At 37.7% G+C, this 21,488-nt stretch overlaps 1 protein-coding gene across 1 annotated transcript in view; it reads left to right on the plus strand.

Annotated features, from left to right (window-relative positions):
• Positions 1-20,646, plus strand: part of LOC130869263 (solute carrier organic anion transporter family member 6A1-like) — a 60,221-nt gene extending 39,575 nt beyond the window's left edge. Inside the window, exons 11-14 of the mRNA XM_057761268.1 lie at positions 106-293; positions 3,669-3,733; positions 19,184-19,321; positions 20,525-20,646. Coding sequence (XP_057617251.1) covers positions 106-293; positions 3,669-3,733; positions 19,184-19,321; positions 20,525-20,646 — 513 coding nt within the window. The remainder of the gene's footprint in view (positions 1-105; positions 294-3,668; positions 3,734-19,183; positions 19,322-20,524) is intronic.
• Positions 20,647-21,488: the final 842 nt, after the last annotated feature.

Here is a 21,488-nt window from a genome sequence, read left to right on the forward strand (position 1 = left end):
AGTTTCCCTTTGGATATTGATTTAATTCCTTTTATTTTTATAATAATAAATTTATTGTCTCCTGATTGTTTCTGAAATACTCTTTTTTATATTTAATATTCATAGACATACTACAATTGTTCTTGCATTAAAAAAGGATTGACAAATGCAGATTCTGACGGAGATCTTATTGATGCCATTCCTGGAAAATGTGATACCAAGTGTAACACATTACCTTTGTTTTTTGCTTTTTTCTTTTCTTCAATTGCTTTTTCTAGTTCGGCTAGTACACCAATAACCTTGATTATACTCCGGTAAGTATGTAATACTCATAATTATTATACATTTAGCACTAAAGAATTATACATTTAGAAATAGTTCATATTGCTACAGCAAAAGATTTTCTGTGTTTTAAAGTAGTAAATAAAGAGGAAAAAATATTTATGTTGTTAAATTTTATGTATAATTTTTCCTTATACTTGTTTATTTGCCTAACTTATATAGATGTTACATTTAGGTTCACTTTAATTTAAGTTACATATTTTTGGAATTGCAAAGATTACTCTCTAATATTATTTAGAATTATGTAGAAACTGTATCTATGCACTAGTAACAAAATACAGTTAATACAAATCATAGATTACATTCACTTTTTATAACACAAGTGAAGAATCCATAAATCGGATTTTTTTAATTGTTGAATAAATGTGAGTATAGAATTGATTCTTTGGAATGGGTATTTGGCCCTAGTTCTACACTTATCATTCATGTGTTCTTCTAGAATATGTAAAGTCCACCTAACATTCATTTTTATTCTAGGAACAAAATAAAAGGACATTAAATTTATCTTTTCAAGTTAACAAGTATATTTGTGTTCTAAAAATCCTGTGAAAGATGACCAACAAAAGGGGAAAACAGTAGCTCATTTCTGGCATCATCACAAATAGTTGTGGAGTAGAAGTAGAGACAGAAATGTGTGGAATATTCTACTAAGCATATGGTTATGATAGAAAAAAAAAGCAGAATGAAGAATAAGAAGGAACTAGAAGGAGAGAAAATAGAGGAGGGTATGATCAAAATATATCATATATATAATGAAATTCTCTAAAATGGATAATCATAATTGATGAGATATATATTTTGTTTTTGTTTTATGTTGTAGTTTAAGTGTTTTGGTGGATAGGGTCTTCCTGTATAACCCCAGTTTTTCTCAATGCTTTTCTTTGTCTCTGCCTTTCTGGTACTGGGATTACAGTCAAATGGTCATCTTGATAGGGTAGTTTGAAGATAGGAAGAAAAACAGAGTTAAATGGGGAAACTAGAGAAAAAAGAATGTAAGTGTGTAATAGTGATATTTAGAGATATTATAGCCCATAATGGGGAAATATTTAGCTTTGTTAAAAGGGTGAAAATTGTCACTTTGTTGGAATATGGAGAAATCTTGGAACATATTCGGACTTTTCATTTAGGTCACTAATGATAATTTTGTTAATGAAAATAAAATTCAAGGAAGAGTAAATATAAAGGAACCCATACTCGAGCTGGCAAAATGCCTCACTGAGAATAGACACTTTCTACCATGTCTGAAGACCGGAGTTCAACCCCTTGAACTCACATGGTAGAAAGAAAACACACATCTTGAAAGTTTTCCTCTGACCTCTGTAGCACCCCTCCCTCTTATTAGAAAATATTTCCTGTTTACAGATCAGTAGAGTTGATATTAGGAACATGATCATCCTACCAAATACAATCTACAATTTCATACAATCTCCATCAATGTATTCTATTGTCATTCTTCGTAAGACAAGGGAAAATTCTAAAATTCACATGTAGATATGAAAGATTACAAATAGCCAAAATATTGATGAACACAAAAGCATATGCTGGAGCTATATATGCCTTTAAATTATGCAGCCAAGCTGTAGTGACAAAACACTGTGATATTAGCATAAAGGTCAATAGGTATAGTAATGGAAGAGAATACAGGACCCTTACTGGATTCTGAGGAAGCACAGTCAGGTTCTTGGGTGTCACCAGAGGTGCTTTTACCTGTTGAGTTCTCCCTCTAGCCTATATGTCTAAATTTACATGCAGTTAGGTTGGAAACTCAGAGAAATCACTAAGCTTTCAACTTATTTTTGTCTCACAGAGATGGTTTAAATAATATTTCTTACTAATTTTTCATGTCAGTACATTTTGTTTCAGAGAAAAGTTCTGTCATGCTACATATAAGAAAACTCCCATGCTAAATGATGCAGAACACTCTGTTGTAATTAAACCTATTCCCAACAGTTCTACTTTGTATGAAAAGCTTTGAACAAAAATTTTGCCCCTAAAATACAGCAATTGTTTTTATCTCTAGTCAATCTAGTTGTGAAATATATCTTATATTTATAGAATAATTGAATTGCTGGTGGGTAATTGGTAATCATTACTTTTCTATTATAAGAATTTGATACAATGTATGCTTGACCAGGTCAATATGGGTAGAATTAAGGTGATTTTTTTGAAATGCCATGAAATTTGGTGCCATACTTTTATAAATGAAACATTTTCTAAAGTGTTTAGTTTTAATACAAAAAAATAAATAACAAACTAGCTTTAAAAAGTACTGATTTAAAACATAACTCTGCACTGCTTTTCTTCTTCAACAAATATTTGATTTAATCAACAAGAAACACAGAGATTCTTCTAATTTTTCAACATTCTCATTCATAACTATAAATATATACAGTGGATTTTAGTTGGTTTTGACACTTGTTTTTATCTTTTCTTCTTCTCAACAAACCCCTAGTACCTTTAATGACTTCTCTCTGTGTGTGGCTTGCTAAATTAATTAGAGTTTTTTGCATGAATGTAATTGAACTTCTCCTGCTTAAACTGATGCAAAGTAGGTTTTCATTTACTTTAAGGAGTGAAAATAATAAGGGTACAACATGAAAGAGGATAACTCAGAAATTAGGACTGTTAAAGAAAAGTAGAATAAAATGGCAACCAAATGTCAGTTGGCAAGGCATGGTATTCGCATCTTCACTCTAAGGGAGTGAGAGTGAAAAATACCTGTAAGGAAGACACCTTTCTGTAGCACTCAGTCACCATGAGTAACTATGGGAAAGAATCCTGAAGAAAGGGACTTGACTTCACCTTTCTCCTTCATCCAAAGTACCATTTAGGTATAACCCAGTCAAAAGCCTGGAAGTTAAATGATGCTTACCAAAATAATTTTTGGAGTGTAGAATCCAAAATCTCCAACAAACTAGAAAAATGTGAAGTGGACTTCACAAAGGTGTAACGGATTCTAAACAAAATTGAACCTGCCAGCATGAGGAAAGATGAATTAAGAGGAAGAGAGTTAAGTCACTTCAGGAAGAGAAGGCTTAAGCAAATCTGATTCATGAAGTTCCTTCTCTTGGGAAGGATGATGAGCTTTGTAGACAGCTTGTTTAAATAATGGAGAAATGGAAAAATTTATACTCTATCTGTATGGAAAATTGAACTTTTGTCAACTAGCTAAAGATTTGTATACTAAATTATGCAACATACATAATTATAATATTTTATAATGGATAAATATATAATTAATAAATTCATGTTTATAATATATAGTCACAATATAACATAATATATAATATATATGTATATATCAAACATTAACCTAACACATAGGTAATATTGTTATTTGCTTTCAGAACTTTACCTAACAATTTAAAGTCCCTGGGCATGGGTGTGACCTATACAGCTTTGAGATTATTAGGTATGTATTTTCAGATATGCCTAATGTATCAAATTGTTCATATTTATATATAAATTTGTTTATATGTATATTTAAAATTACAAATAAATAATAATGTAAAATAACACAAAACAAGTAAATAGGAGATTGCTTGGAAAAAGTTGGGAGTTGATTAAATTTAGAAAGAAAATGTGTGAAATAAAAGCCATCCTGTTAAGTAAAATATACATTACTTGTGTTGTGTCAGGCTGGAGCCATGAATTTGAACCTGAAGTTTCTTTTATCATCTCACAAAAGTGACTTTGAGAGATTTTACAAAACATTCACATACTCACCGTAATCTTCTACTTCCTGTAAGCTTGTGAAGTCCCCAAATTAAATGTCTTCATCACCAATGATTCTCAATTTGATGCGTCTATGAATTTAATTTTTTTCTTATTATTATTAAAATTTTCCACCTCCTCCCCTCCTCCCTTTTCCCTCCTCCTCCCCCCAATCCCCCTCCCCCTTCTTCTCCAGCCCAGAGAGCAGTCAGGGTTCCCTGCCTTGTGGGAAGTCCAAGGTCCTCCCCCCTCCATCCAGGTCTAGGAAGGTGAGAATGCAAACAGACTAGGCTCCCACAAAGCCAGTACATGCAGTCGGAACAAAACCCAGTGCCATTGTCCTTGGCTTCTCAGTCAACCCTCATTGTCCGCCATGTTCAGAGAGTCCGGTTTGATCACATGCTTCATCAGTCCCAGTTCAGCTGGCCTTGGTGAGCTCCCATTAGATCAGCCCCACTGTCTCAGTGGGTGGGTGCACTCCTCGGGGTCCTGACTTCGTTGTTCATGTTCTCCCTCCTTCTGCTTCTCATTTGGACCTGGGAGCTCAGTCCATTGCTCCAATGTGGGTCTCTGTCTCTATCTCCATCCATTGCCATATGAAGGTTCTATGGTGATATGCAAGATATTCATCAGTATGGCTAAAGGACAGGGCCATTTCAGGCTCCCTCTCCTCAGCTTCCCAAGGAACTAGCTGGGGCCATCTCCTTGGGCACCTGGGAACCCATCTAGATTCAAGTCTCTTGCCAATCTTAAAATGGCTCCCTTAGTTAAGATATATACTTCCCTGCTCCCATATCCACCCTTCCTCCATCCCAAACCTCCCATTCTCCCAAGCTCTCCCCATTCTCCCCTTCTCACTTTTCTCTCTCCCATCTCCCCTTACCCCCACCCCAACCCCCACGGCCAAGTTCCCAATTTTTGCCTGGCAATCTTGTCTACTTCCAATAACCAGGAGGATGACTATATGTTTTTCTTTGGGTTCACCTTCTTATTTAGCTTCTCTATGATCATGAATTATAGGCTCAATATCCTTTATTAATGGCTAGAATCCACTAATGAGTGAGTCCATACCATATTCATCTTTTTGGGTCTGGGTTACCTCACTCAGGATAGTGTTTTCTATTTCCATCCATTTGCATGCAAAATTCAAGATGTCATTGTTTTTTACTGCTGAGTAGTACTCTAATGCACATATATTCCACACTTTCTTTATCCATTCTTCCATTGAGGGACATCTAGGTTGTTTCCAAACAACTGGCTATTACAAATAATGCTGGTATGAACATAGTTGAACAAATGTTTTTGTAATATAATAGGGCATCTCTTGGGTATATTCCCAAGAGTGGTATTGCTGGATCCTGGTGTAGGTTGATCCTGAATTTCACCAATGATAGCCTTTGCTGGAGAGGATGTGGAGTAAGGGGAACACTCATCCATTGCTGGTGGGAATGCAAACTTGTGCAACCACTTATGAATTTAATTTCTATAAGAACAAATCGAATTTTCTGGGGCTTCCAATGTCCTTCCAAATCCATGGTGGCATTTTTTTAACTGGCTTGATCTTTCACGGACCTGTGAAGTATGAACAGCTATTATGAGTTCACATATGCAATAACTATGTTATGCCCAGAGGAAAGTATTTTACAACTCTCTTCTCCATCCCCTGGTTCTTATATTCCTTCACCCCCTTCTTCTATTGTCCCCAGAGCCTCTGAAGAGAGGAGGGTCATAGAGATGTAACATCTGTGGCTAAACACTCATAGCCAAGTATTCTTAGCACTTTGAATAGTAATAAGTCTGCATTAATACCTGCTGCAATAGAAAGTGTAGACAAAAAAATAAAAACCCAGAGATAGATATTGGGGTTCAGTCTGAAAACCAGAAAAGCAAAGCAGCCAAGCAACTAGAGAAGTCTTACCTCTACCAAGGTGGGGCAGCCACGAACTAAACAGACTAAGGCTCTTTCTCTTCATATTTTATATTTCTTCTCATGCTGGTGTTCAAGATGTGTGACTCCCTAAGACTGGGATTAAATATTTGAGCCTCCACCACCGTGTGTAACCCAAGGTGGCCTTGAACTCACAGAGATCATCTAACTCTGTCTCTCAAATCCTGGATTAAAGGTATATGTCACCATTACCTGACCTTTAATGGCTTTAGCTTTGCCTCTGGTCTTCAGAGAAGATTTATCAAAATACAAATAATATACCACTACATTTCTCCTTTGTGCCTAAAATAAAGAAGTCTATAAATGATATAAGAAAAACTGATGTAGGATGTCATTCTGTTTATATGTTGCTTTCTGTTGCTTTTATTGGTTGAAGAATAAAGCTTTTTTGACCAATGGTTTAGCAGAGTAAAGCTAGGCAGGATACAAAGAGAAAGTAAGCAGAGTCAGGGAGATGTTATGTAGCTGCTGAAGTAGATGGGTGTCCGGAATCTTTCTGGTAAGCTACAGCCTCATGACAATACACAGATTAGTAGAAATGGGTTAATTTTAGATATAAGACTCAGCTAAGAATATGCCTAAGCTAATAGCCAAGCAGTGATATAATTAATATTTCTGTGTGATTATTGTGTCTGAGTGGCTGAAAACAAAAGAGAAGTCACCATTTATTAAAAAAAACTATATACAAGAAGTATAATAACTAAATATAATATATACAGGTAACAGATACATCAAGAATATCTAGTCAATTTGTATTTGACAAACTCAGAGAAAATATTCCACATGTATCTCATCTTGGTGAATCCAAATTTTTGTACCTAATTTACTTTCTACAACAACTTGCATTATTATCCAAAACTAACTTTTGATATCTCTCAATCTTATATACTTTACATTTCTTTAGTGAATTTCTTTTCTGGGTCTCATAAATGAGGGAGACTATAACTATAACTATCTTGTCTTCAACTACCTCAGAGACCCAAGAAGGAAATAATATTAACTGAGTAAGCAAGAAATGCAAGCAAGTGACTTCCAAAAAGTGGGAGAAGTGACAGAAACAGCTGTCTGCCTAAATAGTTACCAAAGTTCCTCTGCAGTGTTGAGGCATCTATCTTTGGCCTACAGGTCTAGCATGTCTGACAGACTTTTCTTTGAAGCAAGACATACTGAAGAGATGTCTCTCTTTGTCTTGACAATGTTTGTCAATCACTTTTTTGTGTCTTTATTTGTCCAATTAATACTGCATACCGTCAGCAGTCAAGGCAAGGTAACAGATACATCTTGCTCAACAACTTATTTTTTTTGCCACAGAGAAAATAAACTCCACATGGAGTTTCTTTGATACCCATTATCACCTCTGAAGTAGATTGGTACTACCAGGAGCAGACATGCCTCACTGTCATAAAAAGGAACCTAGGTTATTCAATCATTTTAAATGTCATATTTGTTTGATCTCTGAAATGTTTGAAGATGACCTTCTATCTAAAATGTATCTTTGTTTGACCTTGAAAACATACCAGTGTGGCTACAAGTTCAATTATACTAGGTAATTAACTATTAACCTGAATTACCTTATTATCCTAAACAGTTGGTAATGATAATTTTTTAAGGAATAGCAATTTGTGTTGTAATAGGAGCAGCGGGGCTGCATCCTGCCACCTGGTTAGCTTTACCCGGAATAATTACACGGAAATTGTATTCTTTTAAATACTGTCTGGCCCATTAGTTCCAGCCTCTTATTGGCTAGCTCTTACACAACTGATCTAACCCATTTCTAATATTCTATGTAGCACCACGAGCTGGCTTACCAGGAAAGATCTTAACCTGCATCTGTCTGGAGTAGGAGAATCATGGCGACTCACTGACTCGGCTTCTTTCTCCTAGCATTCTGTTCTGTTTACTCCACCCACCTAAGGGTTGGCCTATCAAATGGGCCTAGCAGTTTTCTTTATTAATTAACCAATGAAAGCAACAGATAAATACAAGACCCACCTCCATCAAATTTGCATTACATTGTTAAATGAGTTATACTGGTAAAATACCATTAGGAGAAGTAGAAATGTATATACAGTTTGTTCTAAAAATTAATCTCAATATACAAAATTATACACAGTATAAAACTTCCAATCCAACATAAAACATTTAAAGCTAGTAGTTGCTTCTTAAAAGTATATTTAATAATCTACATTTTTATCTTATTGTATTTACATCCTCCCTTTTTTATTTCAGAGAAGATTCAATAATCTATTTTTTATCCTACCATACTCCCCTTTTTCTTTTCAAAGTAAGATCCTTGAATCTAATTTCCTTTGTTTAGCTTTGTTCCAGACCATTACCAATAATAACTTGCACCTAATCCCCTAAACAATGACAAATATCCATAATCCATTGAACAGCCAAAACCCACCCACCCCACCTCTTGGGAATGTGGGCATCAGATTTCTAAATTTACTTTCTGCTGTCTGGGGTTGACAGTATCTTTAGGGAATCCTGAAAAGAAAAATTGTGGTTAATTTTCCAATCCTGGGAGAGGTAGCTGTATCGTGTTTTGTCCAGTCCATAATGGGAAAGTGCAGGGCTTCTTGTTTCAATTCCCAACTAGAGTAGTCTGTCAGGTTGGATTACTTCAGCTAGCCACCACAAAATAGTTCTGAGCAGTCCAAAACTGATCCTCAGATGATATTTTTCTATCTTAGTTGTGTTAGCATAGTCCTGGAAGCATCATCATTGTGGCCTCCCATCCTTTGAAGTCTTATAGGCATGCTCATGGTGCACTGCAGAAAATTGTTAGACACGCAAACTCAAACCTGAAATCATATACAGAAAGGTAGATGAAATTTTTTTCCAGAATTCGCTAGTACTCTATATCACTGTTAATATCATGAAACAGAGTTTAAATATATATATATTTATATATAATATAATATATGCATATATACTAATCTCATAAATCTTTTTATTATTACTATTTTTATTGCTTTATAAATAATACCATTCAAAATTTCACCTCATCCCCTCCTCCCATTTCCCTCCTGCTCCCCCACTCACCCTTTCCCCTCCCCTTCCAGTCCTAAGAGAGCATAGGGTACCCTGACCTGTGGGAAGTCCAAGGCCCTCCCCCCATCCAGGCCTAAGAAGGTGTGCATCCAAGCAGACTAGGATCCCAAAAAGCAACTACATGCAGTAGAATCAAATCCCAGTGCCATTATCATTGGCTTCTCAGTCAGCCCCCATTGTCAGCCACATTCAGAGTCCAGTTTGATCACATGCTTGTTCAGTCCCAGTCCAGCTGGCCTTGGTGTGCTCCCATTAGATCAGTCACACTGTCTTAGTGGGTGGACCAACCTCTTGTGGTCCTGACTTCCCAACTCATCTTCTCTCTCCTTCTTCAACTGGACCTTGGGAGCTCAGTCCAGTGCTCCGATGTGGGTCTCTGTCTCTATCTCCATTCATCACCAGACAAAGGTTTTATGGTGATATTCAAGATATTCATCAGTGTGGCTATAGGACAAGACCAGTTCAAGTACCCTCTTCTCTACTGCCCAAGGACCTAGCTGGTGACATTCCTGTGAACACCTGGGAACCCCTCTAGAGCCAAGTCTCTTGCCAATCCTAAAAATCTTATACCTTAAGAAAAGCTGTCAAAAGTTCAAAATAAAGCCAAAAGATTATGAGTTTAGTAACAATAAAATAGTTTTTTTATATACTTGTTTTTCTTACGTCCCATATAAGTTGGATCTTCTGACAAAGACAGAGATTTTGAATTTCACTTTAATAAGCCTGCTTGGGTTTAGAGAAGGAGAGAGCCACACTCCAACTCCAAAGCCAACTTTAATCATTAACTAGACTAAGATGACAAAAAGATTACAATTGAGAGTTAAGTCTCAATTTTCCTTTTAAAGTTAACTCAGAGACCTTTTCCACATAAGTTTTTATTTTTTTTACCAAGTTAATGTGGTAAAATGATCCATTCTAAGGTCATATCTTCCCTCTGCATTAACATTACTGTAGGGGAATGTTTGGAGTATAATATGTCCAGAATGCAGTTAAGTTCCAAATGATCCACATATATCTTCTGTAATATTTTTTTCAATCAAAATAAATTCTTTCTCAACTTTAGCTGATAATTTCCTGGAGCTACTTAAGTTCTTACCACCATCTAAGGTTTTGTTTAAATGAATCAGTTCATTGGGTTTTATCACAATTGTGGGCCATTGGTGGGAATTGTCTCCTAGCAAATCTTTGAAAATCATTAACAGTTTGCAATTGATCTCTTCTAATTTGAACCTCTTGGGGTCTAATTTTTGTAACTCTATATTATAACTTAAATAATTAATAGAATCTCCTCTTTGTATTTTTCCCGGAATAATTTGTAATCAGCAACAAGGCAAAATTTTCTTCTTCAAACATTCTTTCTTTTATTTGTTTATTTATTTATTGATTTATTGATTGATTGATTGATTTCTTGAAGATTTCTGCCTCTTCCCCACCACCGCCTCCCATTTCCCTCCCCCTCCCCCAATCAAGTCTCCCTCCCTCACCAGCCCAAAGAGCAATCAGGGTTCCCTGTCCTGTGGGGAGTCCAAGGACCACCCACCTCCATCCAGGTCTAGTAAGGTGAGCATCCAAACTGGCTAGGCTCCCACAAAGCCAGTACGTGCAGTAGGATCAAAAACCCATTGCCATTGTGCTTGAGTTCTCAGTAGTCCTCATTATCCGCTATGTTCAGTGAGTCCAGTTTTATCCCATGCTCTTTCAGACCCAGGCCAGCTGGCCTTGGTGAGTTCCCGATAGAACATCCCCATTGTCTCAGTGTGTGGGTGCACCCCTCGCGGTCCTGAGTTCCTTGCTCGTGCTCTCTCTCCTTCTGCTCCTGATTTGGACCTTGAGATTTCAGTCCGGTGCTCCAATGTGGGTCTCTGTCTCTGTCTCCTTTCATCGCCTGATGAAGGTTAATATTCAGGAGGATGCTTATATGTTTTTCTTTGGGTTCCCCTTCTTATTTAGCTTCTCTAGGATCACGAATTATAGGCTCAATATAATTCTTTCTAAAGCAACTACATTTGAATAAGATAGAAAAATGTCATCTGAGTAATGGCAAACTATAGATTCAGGAAATTGCTTTTGTATCATATCCAATGGCTGACTTACAAAATACTGGCACAGGGTGGGGCTATTTAACAGCCCCTGTGTAGAATCTTCTATTGCTATCTTTTAGCAGGCTAAGAACTATTATAAGTAGACACCATGAAAGCAAATTTTTCTCTGTCTTTTTCTTGTAAAGATATAGTGAAGAAATAATCTTTTAAGTCAATAACTATAAGAGGCCATTCTTTAGGTAATAGAGAAGTCAAAGGAGTGCCAGACTGTAGAGAGTCCATTGGCTGAGTCACTTTACTAACAACTCTCAAATCTGTTACCATTCTTCATTTTCCAGATTGCTTTTTAACAACAAATACAGAAGTATTTGAGAGGCTGATTTATTCTTCATTATGTGGAGCATATAGATGCTCCTGTACCAGCTATTCTAAGACATGCAGTCTCTCTATTGTTAAAGGTCACTGTTTAGCTCATGCAGGTTGGTCTGTCAACCATATTTAAAGGTAGGGCTGTTGGTACCTTTGAAATATCAGGAACTGTGGTCCCCTCTTCCTGTACAACCTCAATTGTTGGTAAATGCTCTATATAAAATCTTCTAATATTTTTCCCTGAAATATAAGCTAATCTATGGTTTGTTTCTAAGATTGGGGAAATGTTAATCTGAGTAGTCCTTTGTTGTAACAAATCACATCAACACAAACTCATTGCTATCTTAGTTCCATATGGTTTTAATATTCCTCTCTGTTCTTCTGACCCTGTACATTCACCTAATCTTGTGCTCTGTTTTACCTGAGATAAAGTTCCAATCCCTAAAAATGTAACATTATGTAATAAAGAAGCCAATTCATATGGCAAGATTCTAATGAAATTATAGTTACATCCACACCTGTGTCTGTCCGACCTTCAATGACAATGCCATTTGTTCATATTTTTAATTTGGGTCTTTATTCATTTATAGAAGTTTGCCAAAATATTTGCTTTATGGTTTCTGTTGAATTTTTGCTCTCTCTTCTATAGATGTTCTGTTAGCCAGAGCAGTATGGTTTCTTACAACAGGTATTAACTTCTTTAATTGCTCTGAGAAGGAGTTTTCTCTATGATGGCAGGAAATGAATGAAACAGATTTGGCATAAGGGTCGAATTTGGCATAGGAGCCTTTGAGAGACTCCTTGCAGAATTTTCTGATGGCAAACTATTACTAAGAATATTCCTCCTTGACCTTCATTCATTAGTACAATGACTGCCACATAATCCAGGAAGGAGGAGCATTCTGAATAGATTATTCTTAGCAAAATAAAAACACTGTTTCTAGGAGTAACTTGCCTATAATCCCTTTTAAAGTGACATTATTTGCCACAATTTTATTTGATGTTTCCTCAAAACTCTGGAAATCACTTTTCCTATCCATGTATCATCATGCTCTTAAGATTCTATATTAACTGTATTTCAGATTCATTCATCCAAGACGCTGACCTTGCCTTTAATGACCTAATTACTCTTTTTCATAGAAAATTGGCATTCTCAAAAGCCAGAGATTCAATTATTATTTGTTAGCTTCTGAATTTGGTATCATTCTATTTACTGCTAAAGTCAATCTTTGTAAGAAATCCATAAAGTATTTCTTTGGCCCTTGCAGAACTTTAAAAATTAATCAATTTTCGGGGGGGCTGGTCATTCCTAGTTTGAAATTAGCCTCGACTATATACTGAGTTTCCAGGCAGCCAGGTCAACAGAGGAACGGAAGAAGACAGTCCTGGAGACCGGAGCCACTTCTTGGCCCTACTGCGGACCTCTCTCTTCTGTCAAACTCTGGAACCTTCTTACTGAAGATTCATCAGGATGAGCTTCAAGTCCCCACTCACACTCCAGGAGCTGGCAGAGAACAGTCTCCTGAGAAGCAAGACTGTGGCAATCTCTAATCTGGACAATATACCCTCAGTTTTTTTCCCATCACTGTTCAAAAAGGCCTGCAGAAAGGAAAAGTTTAGCATTGTGAAGGCAATGGTGCAGGCCTGGCCCTTCCCCTGCCTCCCACTGGGAGCCATGATCAAGAGAGGTGATTCCTACAGGAGAATCTTAGAGATTATCCTGTTTGGGCTTGATAGCGTGCTTTGCCAGAAGGTTCCTCACAGGAGGTGCAAACTGAAAGTTCTGGATCTACGGATTATGCCTTTGAAGATGTGGGACAAGTGGTCTGTGTTCAAGGCTCCTGACTGCAGTGAGAACCAAGCAGCGGTGGGTCTTTCAGAAACGGAGGTGAAGCCGCAGGTGAAGGTGGCTATAGACCTGGTCCTGCAGGAACGCCTATTAAAGTCCTTGGAGTCCTTTGTCGTTGAGTGGGTGGCTCAGAGAGAAGGTCTGTGTCTGTGCTGTAAGAAGCTAGAGATCTGGTCTCTGGCTACTTTCTACCACAAAGATGTCTTAAGGACATTGGACCTGAACTCTGTTCAGGAACTGCATTTGTATAACATGAACGATCTTACCTGCCTGCTTAACTTTTCTACTTACCTGGGTCGTATGAGGTACCTGCGCAGTCTCCTGCTCTCCAGCCTTTGGCCATGGGCCTGTCGCACACCAGCGGAGAAACAGCTTGTTACGCAGTTCACCTTGCAGTTTGTCAAACTGAAGCACCTCCAGGCCTTGCATCTGGAAAATGTCTTCTTCCTAGAGGATCACCTAGAGGAGCTCTTCTGGTGCCTAAAGACGCCCTTAGAGACCCTGTCGGTGACTAACTGTTTGATCTCAAACTCAGACTGGGCCAACATGGCTGAATTCCCGTGCACAAGCCAGCTGAAACATCTGAGTTTGAAAAGGATCCAACTGACTCATTTTAGCCCAGAGCCCCTGCAGACTGTGCTGCGAAAATCTGCGTCTACTTTGCTCTCTCTGGACTTGAAGCACTGTCGTTTGTTAGACTGCCACCTCAGTGCCATCCTGTCCTCCCTGAGGTGCTGTACCCAGCTTAGGTGGTTTAACATCTGTGGAAACCATATTTCGGGGAATTTCTGGAGGGAGTTGAGAGATCATGAGATAACCTTGAGATTAGAAGGGTTAAAGTAGTCATCATCCCTGGGTGTGATGATCTGTCACCAGAACTTTGAGGTGGTTGCCCAGCCTTGTTTGTAGTGTGTAGAGATAAGGGGAGAACTGTTGAATAACTAGAACATTGTCTTCCTGGTTTGAGGGCTGTGTGTTGTGATGTGTGCATGATGTGTTGGGACTTGTTGGCATATCAAGCACACATCAAGCTCTCCTGTGGACACCCGGGAGGAAAAGGCAATACACAGGTGTCTGAGAAAATACATCACACATGGTTTTAGACTGGAACCATCAGTTAGTTCTCCCTGGAGGATTAACCTGGTTTCCACCTTTAATCTAATACAGCCCTATGACTTTTGGTTGTCCTGCCTTTACCTTCTTCTAGGCAAAATCCTTACAACACATAGACCTAAAATCATTTAACAATTGACTTGTCCTGCTGAGGCTGGATGACTGTCTTGTCTGTGAGTCAACCGCCACCCAGCATTACTGTGACATACATGGTAAATCATGTATTTACACTTCTAAATCCTGTCACTTATGAGTTTATGAATGGAAGCAGGGCAAGTAGATGTTAACCTAGCAGGTTTTTTTCTGGGAAAAAGATGACCATAGCTTTCATTTCCATAGTGTGTGTTAACGTGTACAACAATTAGTGCTTATGTTTTGGGGGGTCCTGAACCAATTTTTAGGAGTTAGTTGTATAGGGACCTAGAATTGATCTTGGTTATCAGTGACTACCTAGAGAACCAACTCCCTGGCCTGAACATATAGCTTCTTGTTTACCAGGCAAGCAAGCAATCTACATTCTACCCACTAAGCTACATCTACAGCCTCCTCTTTAATTTTGTAGTTATTGGTGTTTGAGATTTTCTCTTTTGGTAGTCCTGTAACCTGGTATGCAACCAGGCTAGTCTCAGCTCACAGAATACCATGGCCTGCCTCTGCCTCTCAGTACTGGTAGGATCCTGCCCCACCAAGCCTGGCATCTCCACTTCTTTCACCCTTAGCTACACGGTAGCCTGCATTTCATTGTCTGAAGTGTAATTTGTGATTAAGCTTGGAACAGTTTTTGGATTGTTAGTGACTGATTATCATGTGAGATCATAGTACTTAGTGAATTATAGACAACAAAATTGATGTAGTATGCAGATTTATTGTTATTTAATAAATCCTGATGTGTTCTAAAAAAAAAATTAATCAATTTTCTTTCCTATTTCTCCAATTCTGTGCCAAACAGTCAAAGCTGATGCTTGGCATAAATCCAGTGTGTGGTCATCATATACAGTCTGCCTTTCTATAGTAACAAAGTCTCTTCAAGAAATTGACCTTGGGATATTTCCATACCTCTAAGTTTAATCCATTGTTCAACAATCTTGGCCTCTACTCTGAAGCAAGTACTCCATTGTAACTCTAAAACTCCATTAACCAAATCTTTCCAGTCATTAGAAAAATTGTGTATCAAACTGACTATGAGTTTAACATTTACTTCAGAAAAGTTGAATGCATGCCATAGGGGACTATTGCTTCCTTGAATCTCTTTAAATCTAACAATGGCACAGGAATCCAGTTAGCTACAACAAAGCCTCTGCCATTTGGCAATTCCAGTAAGGTTACTGGATATAGTAAGGTTGATTGTCTGAAAATCTTAGACTGTTCCTCTCTGTTCTTATAATGCAAAGTTGAAATTGGCTCTCCAATACATTCTTCTGACTGGATTTGGATCTGTGATCTATTTTATTAGTTTTTTTAAGGCCTGCATCTTAGAACTCAGATTAATCAACATTTTTGGTGATAAGACAAAAATCATAATTTTGATAAAGTTTACAACTGACATTACATAAATCCCATTGAAATTAGATATCCTCTCATTTAAGTGTTCCATTTTCAAACTGTCTAGGATATCATCATATAGAGATCCCAATCTCTCCATTATAATGGTTTTTTTTGCCATTTTTCTGTCTGATTGACCTGTCCATTGGAGAGAGAGGTGTGTTGAAGTCTCCTACTACTAGTGTGTGTGGTTTGATGTCTGCCTTGAGTTCTAGTAATATTTCTTTTATATAAGTGGGTATTTTGATATTAGGGGCATAGATATTCAGGATTGAGACTTCATCCTGATGGATTGTTCCTGTTATGAGTATAAAGTGTCCATCTCAATCTCTTCTGATTGATTTTAGTTTGAAGTCAGTTTTGTTAGAAATTAGTATGGCCACACCTGCTTTCTTCTTAGGACCATTTGCTTGAAACACCTTTTCCCAACCCTTTACTCTGAGTAGACGCCTGTCTTTGTGGTTGAGATGTGTTTCTTGTAAACAGCAGAATGTTGGATCCTGTTTTCGTATCCAATCTCTTAGCCTGTGCCTTTTTATAGGTGAATTGAGACCATTAATATTAAGTGATAATAATGACCAGTGGTTGTTTACTCCGGTTATTCTTATTGTTTTTGGTAGTAGAGTTTGTGTGTCTCCTTTCTTTGAGTTGTGCTGGTGAAGGGTCGCTAGATGCCTGAGTTATTGTAGGCAGTGTTGGCAATGTTGGATTCCCTGGGTTGTGATTTTCCTTCTATTACTTTCTGTAGGGCTGGATTTGTGGCTACGTATTGTTTAAATTTGTTCTTATCCTGGAATGTCTTGTTTTCTCCATTGATAGTGAACAATAGCTTGGCTGGGTATAGTAGTTTGGATTTACATCCATGGTCTGCAGTACCTCTATCCAGGACCTTCTGGTTTTCATGGTTTCCATAGAGAAGTCAGGTGTAAGTCTGATTGGTTTACCTTTATAAGTTATTTGCCCTTTTTCCTTTGCAGCTCTTAATATTCGTTCTTTAACCTGTATATTTTGTGTTTTGATTATTATATGGTGAGAGGATGTTTTTCTTTGATCCAGTCTGTTTGGTGTTCTGTATGCTTCTTGAATATTCAAAGGAATATCTTTCTTTATGTTGGGAAAGTTTTCTTCCATAATTTTGTTAAAAATATTTTCTGGGCCTTTGAGCTGTGACTCTTCTCCTTCTTCTATTCCTATTATTCTTAGGTTTGGTCTTTTTATTGTGTCCCATATTTCCTGAATGTTTGTGATGAGAATTTGTTGACTTTGCTGTTTTCTTTGATCAGTGCGTTTATTTTCTCTATGGTGTCCTCAGAATCTGAGAGTCTTTCTTCTATCTCTTGTATTCTATTGATTATGCTTGTTTCTGTAGACTCTGCTAGTTGACCTAGACTTTCCATATCCAGCTGGTCCTCAGTTTGTGTTTTCTTCCTTGCTTCCATTTCAGTTTAATTCTTGAACTGCTTCCATTACCTGTTTGATCGTTTTCTCTTGGTTTCCCAGGGTATCATGTACGTATTTACTCATTTCTTCAAACTTTTTGTTATACTTCTCATCCATTTCTATAAGGGCATTTTTTACATGTTGTTTAAGGGACTCTATTGCTTTCATAAAGTCAATTTTTTCCACTTCTTCTGTGTTAGCGTGTTCAAGTTCTTCTGTTGTAAGATCATTGGGTTCTGATGTTTTCATGTTGTTTTTCAGATTGTTGGGTGAATTCTTGCCTTGGCACCTGCCCATCTCCTCCTATCGATGCTATCTAATGGGTCTTTTAAAACCGGTTCAGGTTTCCCTGCTGGCCAGGAGCTTACAAAATGCCCTCGCTCCGTTTCCTGGCTCCTGTCATGGGCCAAGATCCCTCTCACCACTCAGAAGGGTCTTTAGGAACAGGACCCGGCTCGCCATTTGCCAGGGACCTCACCAACAAAAGGCCTACCTCTTTGATTTAATTGTAGTAGGGCGATCTGCTCTCGGAGTTGCGCGCCGGTTCCCGCTGCTTGGCGTCTGCGCTGCGCCGATCCCCGCCGCTTGACTCTTTTTTGCCATTTTTAATGTTAGAGAACACTCTATATTTTAACTAATTTTTTTCCTTTAATAATTTTCAATCGTCTTAACAAATCTATCAATGATGTTGATTAAGATGTAAGACTAATTGCTGCTGTATAGAATATTAAAAACATGATTGGGTTTCAAGGCAGCTACTACCTTGGCATCAGCCCAAGAAAGGGGTTCAGGGAGAGTCTTCAATCCATGATGGAGAGGGAGGGAGGGAAGAAGAGAGAGAGAGAGAGAGAGAGAGAGAGAGAGAGAGAGAACAATGAAACAGTCAGCTAAGGCTGGAGACCCACATTTACCTCCAATGGGATACCCATGTGCAGTTCTAGCCTGTATTGGTGGCTAAAAAGACTCAGGGAAATTGTTTTTTCTTGAATTCATACCCCAAATATTGGGAGCCAAATGTAGCATGAATGATAAAAACCCAGAGATAGATATTGGGGCTCAACCTGAAAACCAGAAAAGCCAAGCAGCCAAGCAGCTAGAGAAGCCTAACCTTTACCAAGGCTGGTGACTGCAGATTGAATAGATTAGAACTCTCTCTCCTCCCATTTTATATTCTCTCTAGTGCTGGGATTAAAGGTGTGTGACTCCCTAAGACTTGGTTTAAATATTTAAGCCATCATGACCTGGATTTGTTTCTGCATTGATTTTGTGCAGCCCAAGTTGGCCTTGACTTAACAAAGATTCATGTGATTCTGATTCTGTCTCCCAAATCCTAGCATTAAAGCGTGTGTCACTATTACCTGACCTCTACTGGCTTTAGCTTTGCCTTTGGTCTTCAGGCAAGATTTATTTATCAAAATACAAATAATATACCACTACAAGGAAGCTTCCCTGCTGCAAATCAAAAACATCAAAAGTCTATAGAAATAATGGGTACTTAGAATGCAATTTTCCAATATGATCATTTAGAAACACATCAATATTTTCTTTTCTGGGTCATGTATAATTTCTATACATGAAGGGATCAGGATATTGATTGTCAGGGTCAATGAGACAGTTGATAAAAATATTCCAGTATTTTAAATAATATGTTTAGAGGATTGTGTGTTGTGTGTGTGTGTGTGTGTGTGAATGTGTGTGGTGTTTGTGAGAGAGAGAGTGTAGAAATTATTCTAGTCATGGTCAATAGTGTGTTTACAAACATTTATTTCATCATTGACTATTTTATAGGATCTATCCCTGGACCACTACTTTTTCAATTAACAGCAAGTAGTTCTTGTATTTACTGGGATATTAGTAAATGTGGAAGTAAAGGTCGTTGTTGGATCCACAGTAAGACAAAAATGGCCTTCATATTGTTGGGACTATGTAAGTAATGTGAATTATACATATTTAAAAATAATTGTAGTATTTGCAACTGCTTATAACAAGGAAATAGTTGCCATGAGTAAATACTTTGATAATTTGATAATTAAAGGCTTATAAATTGTGTAGGAAGTATTTTATAAACCAATACTACAGAAATTATATGAATACTTGTTTTGTGAAGTGGGCTACAGTTCTGCATTATTCCTTAAAAAGGAATGATAATTTGTATAATATCAGTTTGTTAACTAATTTTTCCTGTGCATGTATATAATAAAATTGGTTTCCCTCATGGATTTTTCAACTTTACAGTATTAAATATTAGATAAATCTGAATTGAAATATAGTTGTAAATAGCATCTTCAAAATATTGTTATCTCTCTGAAGACTAAACTTGATTATTTTACTGCTGTGGAACAGTCTTTGTACACTATAAATACGTGTTACATATTTACACGTTAGAGAGCTGACTGACGAATAGAAGGACAGGTAGAAATTAAGTGGGACTTGCAGACAAAAAGAGAGTGTGAAGAAGGAGGAGGAAAGAGTCTCACGAGTTGTAATGAAACATGGAAAGAAGCAAGATAAACTTGCTCCATTGGAAAAAGTGTCTGCCACCTGGAACAGTATAAATAAAAAATATATAGGTTAATTTAAAATGTAAGAGCTAGTTAGTAATAAGCCTGAGTTATTGGCAAGATGGCCATAGGCTAGAGTCCTTCCCGGTAAGCTACTGCCTCATGGTGCTACACAGATTATTAGAAATGGGTTAGTCGAGATGTGAGAGTTAGCCAAGAAGAGGCTAGATATAATGGGCCAGGCAGTGTTTAAAAGAATACAGTTTCTGTGTTATTATTTCGGGGCATAAGCTAGCCGGGCGACCAGGAGCCAGGTGGGAGAAACGCAGCCCGGCAGCTCATTCAACATGGATGGTTATTTGAAAACTGGCTGGCAGGACAGAAAAGTCCACCTCCAATTTTCCTTTTTTGGTAATACTAGATAAATTATGTCATTTTTTTGTTACTGAAATTTTCACAAAATTACTCAATATTTTTTTTTCCAAAGATAAATTTCCACATGTCATTGCCTTGGGAAAAAAGTTGGGGTTTGTTAAATAAACACAAAGCAGGACAACTAATCAGGATGCAGGACAAAGATATGAGCTCTCAAACCTTCCTTGTCCCTAGTAATATGTTTTTCATTCAGGCTACTTTGCCTCCACAAACCGTGCCAACAACCAAGAACCAAGTATTTATATCCCTGAGCCTATTGGCTCAAACTACCATATTGTACTCACTGGCCCTTGTAAGCTAATGGTGGCATCATAATGCAAAATGCATTTAATCTCAGCGCTGCTTAAAGAACCAAAGTCTCTGGAGATTCAAGAAAATCCCTTAACTGTAACCCCACATAAAGGGGGTTAAATTGGTCAAAAGGCCAATTACAGACATCCAATATTTAAAGGCGCATTATACACATTATACACATTACCTTTCCAAACCAGGGGAATGGGGACATACTGAAGATGCCCAAAGTATGATCAAAACACAGGAGTAAAAGCATATAACCCGGGCCAAGTGTCAGGGGATTTAGATGGCTACACCACTCTAGCTTTGCAATGCACTTTCCTACTTCCAGTTTGCTGTTCTCTCTGGTAGATATTTCACTGTTTTGATATCTCCAAAATCTTGTTGCCTGCCCTGCTACCTCAGATTCACTTTCACAGCTTCATAGAATGGTCTCTCATGGCCTCTTGTCTTCTTAGACTATTCCTGTTGAAGGGACTGCCCTGCCAAGTGTTGGCTGGCCTCAGCAGCACACTGAAACTTGGAAGGAGGAATTTACAACCTGGCCGCTCACTTTTACATCTTTCACATTCCTATAATACCTTGTGAACAACAGTGTCAGATTTGGTTTCCAGTTTTCCAGGGACCATGACAGCCTGGAGTCACATCTGTAGTAACTTTTGTTAACTTCCTCAGAACAGAAAACCCTCAGGCTCACTTTTTATTATTGTTATTATTATTATTATTGAAAAAAATTTTCCAAATCAAAAGGTTACATGGGTGCCCTTAGGGTATCTTTTCCTTTATTCCAGTGCAGAGGTCTCTCCTTAATAATTACAACCACCCTTCCAGCCTCTAATAGAAACACTAAACTTCCTAGGAGT

Source organism: Chionomys nivalis, chromosome 2 (genome assembly GCF_950005125.1).
Source record: "Chionomys nivalis chromosome 2, mChiNiv1.1, whole genome shotgun sequence".
Lineage (NCBI taxonomy): Eukaryota > Metazoa > Chordata > Mammalia > Rodentia > Cricetidae > Chionomys > Chionomys nivalis.